This window comes from Anguilla anguilla, chromosome 1, assembly GCF_013347855.1.
Source record: "Anguilla anguilla isolate fAngAng1 chromosome 1, fAngAng1.pri, whole genome shotgun sequence".
NCBI classification, from domain to species: Eukaryota; Metazoa; Chordata; class Actinopteri; order Anguilliformes; family Anguillidae; genus Anguilla; species Anguilla anguilla.
The window spans coordinates 24,599,055-24,611,890 of record NC_049201.1 but is presented as its reverse complement, the minus strand read 5'-3'; the positions used below and the strand labels follow the sequence as shown (position 1 = coordinate 24,611,890).

At 42.4% G+C, this 12,836-nt stretch overlaps 1 protein-coding gene across 3 annotated transcripts in view; it reads right to left on the bottom strand.

The window, feature by feature from the left end:
* The window catches only part of kiz (kizuna centrosomal protein), a 47,669-nt gene that overhangs the window by 29,449 nt on the left and 5,384 nt on the right, over positions 1-12,836 (bottom strand). For 2 of the 3 annotated variants that reach the window (XM_035435716.1, XM_035435731.1), the window contains exons 4-5: positions 9,830-10,445; positions 9,320-9,632 (exon numbers count right to left, since the gene is read on the bottom strand). In XM_035435716.1, coding sequence (XP_035291607.1) covers positions 9,320-9,632; positions 9,830-10,445 — 929 coding nt within the window. The remainder of the gene's footprint in view (positions 1-9,319; positions 9,633-9,829; positions 10,446-12,836) is intronic. The other variant, XM_035435723.1, reaches the window with a different exon arrangement.

Sequence of the window (12,836 nt, the reverse complement as noted above, 5' to 3'; positions counted from 1 at the left end):
TTTATCCAAAAGTTTGCCATTTCAGACAAATGTTGTTGTGCGTCTACGGTCCGGATGCTACCATACTTGCAACGGGTCATTGCAGTATACACACAAAGTTTGTGTACAAATATATTCAGTGAGCCCTTCAGGGAAAACAATAGCAAATCCTTCCAGCACCTCCATTGCTTGGACCCCATACAGAAACAACAACAGGATTTATTCCCTATTCTTCAGGGGGCAATGTCTTATTATTGGATTCCAGGGTCCCCCGACCCCAGTTTTGGGAACACTAGCTCAAAGTCTTCCAACCACCTCAGGAGACCCTGGGTCAGCCTACCTCCCAGTGGAAGCAGAGACCCTTGGGATAGGAGGACTATTAAGCGAATAATTACAAGCAGAAAAAGAGGAGCCCGGTTGAACCAATTGCAAAATGCTTTCATCGCAGACATTTCCAACCTGAATGGTGTACTTGCTACAAACAAATAAGGTTTTGAGTTCAGGGATGATGAGATGCATTTAATTGAGGACTCTTTGCTGAAGATGAATTTTTTGTGTATATAAATAAATAGCCTGGCAGGAGGGCACAAAGGTAGGTTTTCAAAATGCATTCATCGAGCTAATGGCACAAAATGCTAATATATAAAAAATAACAACTGATGTGATGCTGACTGATGTGCACCCCCCCCCCCTCCCCCCCCCCCCCCCCCATCAGAAAAGCCAACATCCTTCAGTTACAAGAAAATCCTCTCTTATTGTTCTCGTGATCTCAAGGCTCTTTGATGGGAGGAACATGCACTCACGCACTAATACAATAGATCAAAGCAAGCCATGATGGATATCAGAACAAAAAATAAAGACTACTGTATGCACAGAACTGCAAATACACACACTGCTGATTAAATATAACAGACCATCTGGATTATTATTTCAGTAATACAACCTACATTTACTTCCTAAAGTAATAATTAAGAGGTATGACTAATGGATGGCACCCGCACAATATGTAGCACTTCTACCCTTTCTCAGGAAGATAAACTTAATTCAACCTAACTTTACTTTTTACACTTTCTGAATGTTATATTAAAAGCAAAACAAACCATTTTTAATGAACTGAAATAGCCTAAATGTGACTCCATGGTGAAGAATGGGTGCCTGTCCAATAGCACTGTCTGCTGTGCACTATACAGACTGTGGCATCTCCCAGACTAAATGAGAAGTTGAAAAGGTTTTCGCTAATATCCCATTAAAAAATGCTGTGAACAAATGTATGGCAAGGGAGCTTTCTAACCTGTTTTCTAATACAACAGCAATTTCACCAGCCACATGTTAGCCCTGACCAGGAACAGTGCTTAATGTAGCTAATGTTGAGTTAATTACCTTGTTCAGTTAGCTGTAACGTACCTTGTACTCTTCCCATCTACTGGCAAGGTACAACTGTAAGCTAGGCAACTTAGCTTGTTAACGTTAGTTAAGAAATTAAGATTGCAAGGAAGCAATTCATTTGGATTCTAGAAGCTAATCATTAGCTTGAAATATTAATCAAATGAACCTAGTCTGCCTGTTTAAATTATATGGCATAGCACTGCACATCTAGTTTGTAAAATAACATTTATTTTACGTGGTTCCTCTTCATGCTAATGGTCATCATTCCATATGCGCTGCAGCCCACGGCCTATTAGCATGAGTGAGCTGGTAAAGAATGAAACTGCTGAAATTGAAGTGGAGTTCCACTGTCAAGATACCAATCAGCATTCAGGAATCAGCATCCGGCTAACCGGTCTAATCAAGTGAGAAGCCTTCAAAAATGACCAGTGATCTCAGCCATTCAGATTTTTGTTTTTCCCCTTCTTAACAAACCGATTTAATCCATAGTAAAAAAAAAAAACTGGAACTGGGAGTGTCACAGATTGGTAGCCCGAGACAAAATAATACTAACGATCTGTCCATCCCTGAAAAGTGAAATTCAGGTAAATGATAGAGGAGGAATTTGGTCTGTAAGGTTTCTCATCTCGCCATCATCAGGACATAGAAGCATGAGTAAATAATGTTGAATGATACTACAGACTTGGCCAATCATATTGAACATTGCATGCATTTGGTACATGTGGCCAGCAATTATATAATTTTTTGTGCAAGAAAGTAGTATTGAAATGGTTCTCCCTGATGCTACTTGCAACCTCTCAGATTGTAAAGCGTTGTCTGAGGAATCAAAGTTGTGTCACAGAAATGGTACAGTATATATGTAACCCCCACTTAAACATTCCAGTTTTAACACTTCTGAAATGTTAATGAATGCAATTCTTAATCTTTTCAGTGTCCTATAACACTGACATCAAGTTACCCGTTGGTGGACAAATATTGCCCACAATAATTTGTCAAGTTCAGATGTTGTAATTCAAGCTATAATAATTGCAACATTGCCTTTCCATGCTCTGGCCACTTTAATGGTCTTAACATGGTGGATTTTTTTGGAATGTTACATTAGAAGTTACATTTAGAACACAAATCTATACAAAAAGTTGTTCTATGTCACGCGTGTCACAGCAGTTAGCATTTAGCTATTATTGATTTGTTTGCATTCTGATAAAGCATCGGTGGTTATTCAAGGTTGCAAATCGACCTCTGTAAGCATGATAAATTGGGACAACTGTCCAACTTTTTCGTGGTCATACAAGCAATATTAGCAGGCATTAGCCGATCGGCTTTCCTGATCAGTGAAACACTGGCACAGATTATCAGCCTTGAGAAATTCATATTGGTTGACCTCCAATAAAGAATGAGTGCAATACCCTCTGAGGAATGAGAGCAAGCAACGCACAGTTCAGCAACAACTTTCCTGCACAGTTCTTCCAAAAATGCCAATTTCCACCGGCTGCACAAGAGCCTCACAATCACAGAAAATACTCTTGTTTCTTGAGCTGGGGGGGAAGGGTTTGGGGTATTTATAGTTACTTCTAACCAAGTCATTTGTGGTTCCGAAAATGAGAAATGTACGGCAGACAGATGAGGATTTTGAGAACCTATCTCTTTCTTGTGTATTAAGCTCTGGGTGGCCCTCATTGAATACACCCCCCCACACACCCCCCCGAAAAAACCCAGCAGAGATGCTGAGCCCCCCAACATAAAAGAAAAAAAAAGAATTTATGACAATCTGTAATGGGCATGGGGTGGGGGGGAGGTCATAGGTCAACAAACAATTGGTCCTTCTCTTTTGCAGGTTGTTTCCTGGTAACATCCTGATTAAGCTGGCAGCTTGAATTATATCCATGACATTCTGTAGTGCACAATCCATCTGCGCTAAGTCCTCTTCAATGCAGCTGAAGTAGCATGGGCAAAAGCGCTGCCTTTTTTTCCCTCCAGTGTGGGCCTTGAAATAGTCATCATCTTTCTCTCCACTTTATTTGTCAGTGCTCTTCAAAAAGAGACCTTTAAAGAAAAAAAAGTGACTGTGTTGCATGCATTGTGGCCATGGTTTGGGTCTACAGCCGCATGTTTTTTTGCTGGCGCATTTTGCTGGCGAGTTTGGTTCAAGGGCGCGAGTCCATCCACCCCCAAACCATCCCCTACCCCTCAAAAAAATGCCATCTCAGAAACAAAAATCGACACAAGATAATAGAAACTCCATCATGCAATGCCATCATGCAACATCAGTCGCATTACCGCAAGTTAAATTTACACGCCTCACGCATTCTTTCAGTGAACCCCACTGACATCTGCACATTTAACAGACCTCCTGGTATCAATGTCCGTCTCTCAGCTGCTGATACACAAACATGTCATTAGTGACCAGTGCTGCTGATATCAAGCTATAATGACAATAACAAAAAGCAAGGATTGTTGGTTATAGGGTGATCACATTTCCAAACAAACAGAAAATACTATTAGTTGGAATGTGCAAAGGGGAATTGCCCGTGATAATATTTGTTGACTCTAGGCAAATACATTTTGCAGCAGTGAAGGGGCCAGTTGTGAAGTAGCTCTTCGTCGTGATGACAGGCAAGAGGCTAGGAAGGATAAAAGCTAACAGTCCCAGGTGCTCACTGTCAGCTCAAAGATTATAAGCATTTTCCTCTTCTTTTTTTTTACTGAATTGTGGCTTACAGTAGCTGATAATGATAGTACAGAGATATCCCAAAACCATCATAACACATTCAGCAGGATTGGCATTTGACAGGAAATCACTCTAGCACAGCGAGCTACCGTATGTGACACACTTCTCTTCCTGCATTCAATGCACATATGCACTTCACAAATCAAAATCAACAAACAGGACTGAACAACTACATTTGTCTGCTTGCCCAAGGGCAAGCAAAACCAGTTGTTGGAATGTGAAACTGGTCAGGCACTTGCCCGGTTAGGACAGTGACATTGCAGGGCTAATTCAGAATTCAGTTTGTTTAAGCTTTGTGTTTGAGAGTCAAAGCTCGAGCAGAAGCAAGAAAGTTTCTGGGGCAGGGGATCTCATTGGTTACAGAGACCACTGGCCAGTCATAAAATCGGAATGTTAATAGCATCAGAGACAGTAGCTAACACTGCTTAGCATTCCCCTAAGAATGTGGACTTGTAGTATTAGCTTCTCTGGTACAGCAGACTCTAGACCAATATGTCATGAAAGTGCAGCGTCACTGATGTAGTAGCATACATAGCATAAACAACGGCACCTCATGTTAGTTCATATGACAACTTATCAATTTTTAAGGATGAGGCTAAACTAATGAAGCATAGCAAATTGGCATGAAGTGCAAGCAATGTTAATGCATTTCATGTCATTTCCTTCCAGGTAAGTCAATTACAGTAATATTTGTCGCTACCTTTATTGACTCACTCCATTAACTGAGTTAATGTTAACGAAACATTAAAATGAAAAGATGTTAATCTTGATATCTAGCTACTTAGCTCACAGTAACATTAGCTAGTAACATTAACAAGCAATTTCTGTTTTAACTTGTCCAGGGATTATGGATGAAAATGAGCCTACACGTAAATGTGCCTGATTGCAAAAACGTCTAAAAAGCCGAAACTTGACAATGAAGCCATTATGTAAAATACTATCAGAACCATTGGGATTGATGAACAATATTACAAAAATAAGTCCCAGGTTGAAAAAAAACAGACCTTCAATGTCCACACACTTTGTATTGCTTCCAGACGGCTGACATTTTGGGAAAGAGATAGCAGCACGGCCAATGCAGCTAGCAAATGGACACGCCAATGCAGCTGGCACATTTCCTACATCATAAAACCAGAATACAGATCGGCCAAAATAAAAATAAACCTGCCGGTCACCGATCGAGTGTTATGGAGCAAAAACGGGTCCTATCCACAGCCAATCGATCAGAGCATCCCCAATTCGCAGTTTCTTTGCTTGTGCGTACATCCATCTTGGTGATGTAGGCGTTTTTCACAACATCATGGACAGCTAGTTATCCATGACTACAACTTAATTCTGCCATTTCCTATATTAAACAGTAATTTGGGTATGACTACAACTTAATTCTGCCATTTCCTATATTAAACAGTAATTTGACTACAACTTAATTCTGCAATTTTCTATATTCAAGTTATTTTGGTAATTCTGGGGAAAAATAGCTCATTTTCAATCATGACCTCTCAAATCTTTCAGACATTTGACACCCATAACATAACCTTGGTGTATTGACCATTGGTGTACTTTTGATGGAAAAAACATAAACACACACACACACACACACACACACACACCTTTAAAAAAATCACAGACAAAGAGTCCATTTTCACTCTACTTTTGGCTTACCCACCTCTATTTTTTAGACCTACATTACTTACATGAATCAGATTAAGATTCATGTCTATAAATATGTTATGTACCTTGTGCCACCTTTCATTTGCACTTTGCCCACTTTTAAGTCAGCAAATGTAGCTTGCGCTACATAAACCGTACACACAATTTAGTTAGCAAATGTGTTCAACACCTGGGTCAAAGGATCACATAGGTTTTAAATGTTGCCGATTACCGAACGTTTGTCAACGTTCATTTGAAATCCCACAATGTAACAAGGTTTCATTATGGCGTCCCTTAACATCAATAGTCTGAGTTATGGGCTTACATGTCAGAAAAAAAACCTGGATTCGGGGGCAGTTATTGAAAGGGGCTGAGAAAGGGGGGGTTTGGGGGGGGGGGGGGGGGGGGGGGGGGGGAGTGTTCAGCGCCGCCTCGCTTCCACCACCACCGGTTCGCGCCGCGAGGAGGTTACAATGCAATAAGCGACTGAATCTCCCGGCCTCGCTGCTGGCCACCCCCAACCTCCCCTCAGCGCCCCCCCACCCCCCCCCCACCCACCCGGAGCTGAATGGAGGGAGCGATATAAACGCTAACCTTGACCTCGCTCCACAGAGCGGCGTACAGTGAAGCCGCGGCGGCGCGGGGCCGGGCCGGATTGGCGAGGCTTTACATCAAAGCCCCCCGGGCCTCCACACACATCGCCGCGGCGACAATGAGGAGCTCGGCGCTCTCCCCCAGAAGAGTCGCTTAAAGGTCACATTTTCACATTTAGGCTGTTTGCTGAACGTAAAGAAAATAATTACAACAATCTAAAAATAGGCGTCTCGCGATAGTTAATTTAATAGTTTACGTTAAAAATATCAACGCAGCCCTTAAATACTGTTGATTTTGTGGACTCAGAGGGCAGTGGTAGCACTGAATAGTTTCATAAATGCACTTTTGTTTCGAGTTGAAAGGTACTCTCACCCCACGAGTGATAATTATATTGTTCTAACTAAAAGAAAAGAAGAAGAAAACAAATACCTATATATATATCCAACTCTTCCTGAATCATTTCCAATTGGACAACAAATGCCAACTGAAAGATAATAACAAAAACACAGTGACATTATAAATAAATTTAATTAGGGGAAAACATTCTTGTGAATATTTAATCTAATTTTAATGCCATTTTATAAAAATGAGTCCATCAGCATATTTTCTTTGATCTTCCACTTCATGATTAACCATCCAACGGGTGAATAAACACACTAACATTTGCCAGGTAAGCATATCATTTCCAAACAGCAATCTTTTTAATTACAGTAAATAAATAAATAAATAAATGAACTTGCAAAAACGTCTGAAAACTGTTCCTATGCAATAAAGATCTTTTCCCACATGGAAAAAACAGTCAAAAACATGGCCGCCTCCGGTCTCTAGCTTTAATCCAAGTGTGGATCGTCTGTGCCAAATCACTCATGACCTGTAGCCCATTCAAGCAAGAGATGAGAAGCTCACAGGAGAAGAAGCACAATTTTTAAAAACAGTTAAAAAATAACCCCAAAAAAATTCAATACATAACATTTTTAACGAAAACTTAACTTAACCAAACCTTATGCCAAAAAACATCAGTGCAACTACTTATTTCAGCCAGTAGTTACGACGCCACTGTGTTCCGAACGGCATGTAACTTTGGTTCCAGCTGTTCGCACTGTCCACGTCCCCCTCACTGTACGCCCTCTCGGCTCAAGCCTAGGTCCCCTCTGTGTCAGCACAGTCAGATATTAGCCCCTTCCTGCAAGGTACTGTGCCGGATCCGGCGGTGTACGGAATAACAAACTGCCACGCCCCCCCTCCCTACATCCCCAGCCCTCACCGCCACCTTGTTAGGAGCGGCCAGCTGCGGATCTCGTGTTTGGACTGACGCCTGTAGGTCCCCAGCGTGCTTATCACCGAGGGACACTAACAGGCCTGGCCAGTTCACTGCTACGGCTCTGTCGCTCAGACACATCGGCTGACCTCATTACCAGTTGCTCTGTATAGGACACAGCGCTAAAAATAAAACAACAAATAAAAATAAGCAAGTAAATAGAAACATATGTTTGCACAGTGGGGTTTGATTATTATTATTAGTAGTAATAGTAGTTGTATTATTGTTATTATTATTATTATTATTCTTATGTCTAGGAGTCAAGTCCCGGGACATTATTATTGTTGACTGGTGGAGGCTCCTGTAGCAGGTGACATACTATGCAAGGCCATCGAGCAAAGGTCATGTAGGGGCAGATCATAAAACCTGCAAGTATTAACACATGAGTACAAGACAAGACATCAGTGAGGAAGCACAAAGCTCACAAATGGCAGCAAGACAGGCATATGACCAGTGCAATACAACCATTTACCCAGTTTTAGCTCAAATTAAATAATGGCAATCAAGTGTTTATATCCTCTTTGACACCTAGTTACAATGATCTTCATTCCTGGTTCTGGCAGGCAGTAGGGTCTGTTGATTTTTGTTTTCTCCTTAATATCAGCAACCAGTTCGGACCCAAGAAACCAGGTGAGGTCAGATAACAGTGTAATCAACTGCTTTCTTTGATGAATTAAGTGCCGAGTATCAACAAAATCCAGCAGCAACCCACTGCAGCCTGCCAGGAATGAATATCACTGCCTAATGCCTTTTTACCAGATCGTCTACAAAACCCCTCCTCGTAGACTGATGACCTCACTGAGTGATGGCTTTTCCTGGGTATACAGAGGACAAAGTAACATATCCAGTTCAATTGATCTCCTAAGAAACGTAGGCAGGAAGTGTAAGATGTTTCAATCTTCCCTGATTTATCAGTATAAATCATTGTCGTTCAAGCATGCTACAGCTTACTCCTTGCTTCTTGTAGGGCTACCAAATAAAAGGTTTGCACGCATAAACTCATTTGTGGTGGCACTGCGTTTCAATGCTGAAGTTGCATAGCACACCCAATGCAGGGTTTGTCTGTAAGGCTCCCGATGAATTATTCAGCCATAACAAATAGTAAAGCTATTTCATCATCTTCAAATATGGAATAGTGAATAAGATTATTAAGCCTACACCAGAACAGTCTTTTCAAACTGGAAGGGTACACAGAACAGCATGCATATCCTACATCTCCAGGTATTTATTTTCACTCTGCTGTCCATCCGTCCATTGAGCTACTTGGCCAACACTACAGGCACTACAGGTTGCTAGTCAATCACGTGTCTGTCTGGTGGCACCACCATGGTCAGAATTCAAATCCACACCAAGGAGCACATCACTGCTACAAAGACATGTGCTTCAGCAGGACACCGACCCAGGAGGCCCAGAACAAATGAAATCTAACATTTGTAGGGAAGAAATCGCCAAACAGACAAATCAAACTCCTCTGGGCAGCATTCAAAAGAAATGTAAGAAGCTAAGAAGTTATGTAAGAAGCACTTAGCCTTTCACCATTGCATTGACGATCCTATAAAAATAGGAATTTGCTTTATAACCTCAAAAAGCAAGTTTATAAAGGGTGCTTGACGGTCAGTTAATACATTTTATAATTCACTTTACCAAACACGCTCAATACTCACATCGGCGCGGTCGCTTTTGATGCGGATTTCGTTTTGCCACGCCAAGATTCTCTTCCGACCTGAGACTCTCCAGTGACCTGCGACTCCTGACGCGCGTCGGCGGCGTGGTAGCCGGCAGCCACAAGCTCGTCGCTTCCATCGGCGGCGCCCTCGGGCCTGCTGGTCTTTAAGCTGCGAGCACTCGGGAGGGCCGTGCCCTCGCGAAGCCCACCCGGGTCTCTGCCCTCGCTCAGAGAGGGAGGAAGGTCGCTCCCCGAGCTGAGGGTGAGGTCCGCGCTCCTTTCAGTGCTCCGACTCGGGAGGCTCTCGCTGTCTGAAACGCAAACCGCGCAAAGTTATTGCAGACTGCAGAGAAACACACGGAACCCAGCAAGCAGCAAAAAGTTCCTTCAGGGCTATTCCAAATAGTCAAAGCTTCCCTGACAAAACGTACAACCCCCGGACTATCTGATTGACTAATGAAGACATTTTCTAAGGGAATAAACCCTTTCTTAGAATCGAAACACAAACCTAGAGCATCTTGCCGTTTTTCTCCAGACCCAAATTCAGGGGAGCACGCCCGAGAGGTACTTTCGCCACCACCCTCCGCGGCTCCATCGTTCGAGAGACCCCCCGGAAGGCTTTCTGCAGGCGGCGTCCTGGCCCCCTCGCGACCGGCACCGACCGCGGGCGGTGCCTCTCGCTCCGACGCCGTCAAGGCCGCGCGGGGTGAAAGCTGCTCGGGGATTACGTGCGGCCCGGGGGCCAGCGACGCGATGTCGAGCGAGGGGGGTGCCCTCGCCACCGTCCCCGCGTCTCCGCCGCTCGCGTCCCGGCGAGCGGGGACATCGCCGACAGCTGAGGCGTCATCGGGCGAACGCGGGGGACCGCCGGTGCCCTTCCTCGAAAGTCTCGGGTTTTTCGACGTGCCGCTTTCCGACTGCTCCGGACGACGGGCCAGCCCATCGTGCTCTACGCTCGACTGCTGAACAGAAGCTTCCTTTGTGCACTCAGCCTCCACAGGCAGAGATCTGGAAGTATGGTGACTCATGAAGATGGCGGCAGGTTGGTAGAGACCCTTAGCGAGATGTGGAGAGCGGTCACTGGCCGTGGATCCTTGTAACGCCTTTCCCTGCATTTCGATCTGCTGAGGTGGGGAAAAAAAAAAACATTGTGTGACATTCTCCATAAAAATGAGCAGAACTAGAAAGTTAATAATGTTCTAAATGGGAGGAATACCAGAGTATTTGTTTTGTATTCGGGTTTCAGCAATTGTTCTAGTATGCATAAAATCAGCAAATACACCACAATTCCAAGCCACTAACGTTACTCTGTCACAGATTAATACAATTGAATGAGAAAGGTTACTATGACTACAGGCAATGCTATAATGTCCTATTAGAATATAACTGGAGTCATTTATATAATAATAGTTAGGCAAAAAGTAAAAAAAAGAAAAACTGTCAAACAGTCAAGGACATCCTTCACTATAGGCAATGGCATATTTTGTTAATACTAGCTTTATCAGACATGCTTTCTCCATACCTAATAATATTCCCTTAGTGCTTTAGCTTACAAATAGTTTGCCTATTCTCCCACACACAAGCTAAGTATCTGCTGGAATTCAACACTCACAACACAGGTTATAGTGATTCTCATAAAAAAATTCAGCTCTACAGTGTTTGAAAGTGTCACTTTTTCTGTTAAAGGACATCTACAGTTTTATGTGGGTCAAGGTTGGATTTCATTTTTTTTAAACCACCTTTCAGAAGAATGTTACAAGATCAATGTTTTAACTTTTAATCTTATTAACAATCCTTTACGTAAGTTCTGATTTATGTCTGCTATGGCACCGAGGGGGAGAGAAAAAAACGTAAAAAAAACCTTCCACCAAACATAATAACAAAAAGCAGGGCTTCTGTTTCTTTTCTGATAAGAGTCTTAAATACCAAACAGTTAGCTGCTTAATAACATTCACTGTAAACCATGCAGTCTGCCCACCAGATCCACAAAGTAGGTAAAAAAAAAAAAAGGAAAAAAAAGAGGAAAAGTTAATTTCTTGGCTGAGTGATTCCATCGGTGGCTGCGGGGCAATGTAGAAAGTGTTTCACTAAAGTAGCAATTGATTCTTCTATCAATCTGTGGCACGCGCGTGCTCTTCCAAGGAATGTATTAAATATGAAAATCATATCCCGTTATCATCTGTTTCCAGCTTTCAGCCCGGTAAGCTTTCCTTAATGAATGCTGCAGCCTTGGGGACATGCACACTGCCAGCAATGGGCTGTATGCATAATGGAGTGATGGTACCGGTTTGCTCATTACAATATCTGCAAGCTGAGGGGGGTTTTTGCTCGTAGTCACAAGTGACTGCTCTAGACAGCATGCTCCAAGTTATTATGAGATGTCTTCGACATTTCATCTAAAAGAGCTTTAGCTGCTTTAAGTGAAGGAATAAGCAGCTATGGGCTTGAACTACATCATTTACACAGATGCAACAGTCGGGATTAGACACCTGCATTATTACAGATACACGCTAAATGTATACCTTTTTTGGGGGGGGGAGGGGGCGCACTGAAGATAGCTCTGCAGTGCATTAACTTTGAATTTTTTTTGTTGTTTACCATAAGCTGAGAAAAATGCAGAGAGCAAAAGAGTGAAGACATATTGTTGTTCTTTGTTTTCGTGTCCAAATTATCGTAACAAAATAACCGATGACAGGCATTTATGGGCGGCAAGCTAATGTGACAATGATGGAAAATATTCTTCCCACAGAATTTAAATGTCGTGACATTGCACATCATGCCCCCTCAACCCCCAAAAATAAATAAATAAATGAATGAATAAATGCACATTTTTGTGTTCTCAGGGTTAAAACAAGCCTATACATGGTGACCAAAATGCTTTCTGCTGCAGGAGACTCCTACACTTTTAAAAGGGAAATACACCCCTTTAATGTTCAAAGACGATCACACAGCAATTAGGCCACACGAGTGGTCTTCTAAGTACAATAGATTACGTGCATTGTTTAAAAACGCCTCATGTGCTTAATAGCAGTTCCTGGATTCAAAATGGAAAACATCAGAGAGGGAAGTGGTTAAGTACAGCTTGCTTGCACGACAAAGTGATTTTTACTTTCTTTGACAGTGATATAATGAGACACTTGGAATTAAGCGAAGAAAAAAAAAAAAACTAAGGAGGGCAGTATTGCAGGCAACGCAATTGCAGGGCAGCTTCTGCATGAACATTCAGTGACTCCAGGTCACGGTCTCTGATACCTGTTCCGGCACTGTACAATTCTTCCTTCCGGTACTTCAGCTCAAATATCCCAGTTCATTTTCATATTGAATATTTGCCACTTTTGAACATTCACAGCAGAACTAAGATAAATGAAACAAAGCAGTAATATGATTGCGTACATTTACTCATTTTACTCTACTTGATATTTCAGACGATGTTAATCATCATCTCGACTGCCTAGGACAGGTATTAAAAAATTGGAAACATCTACTATTAAGATACAGAAAAGGGTCTTGTTTTC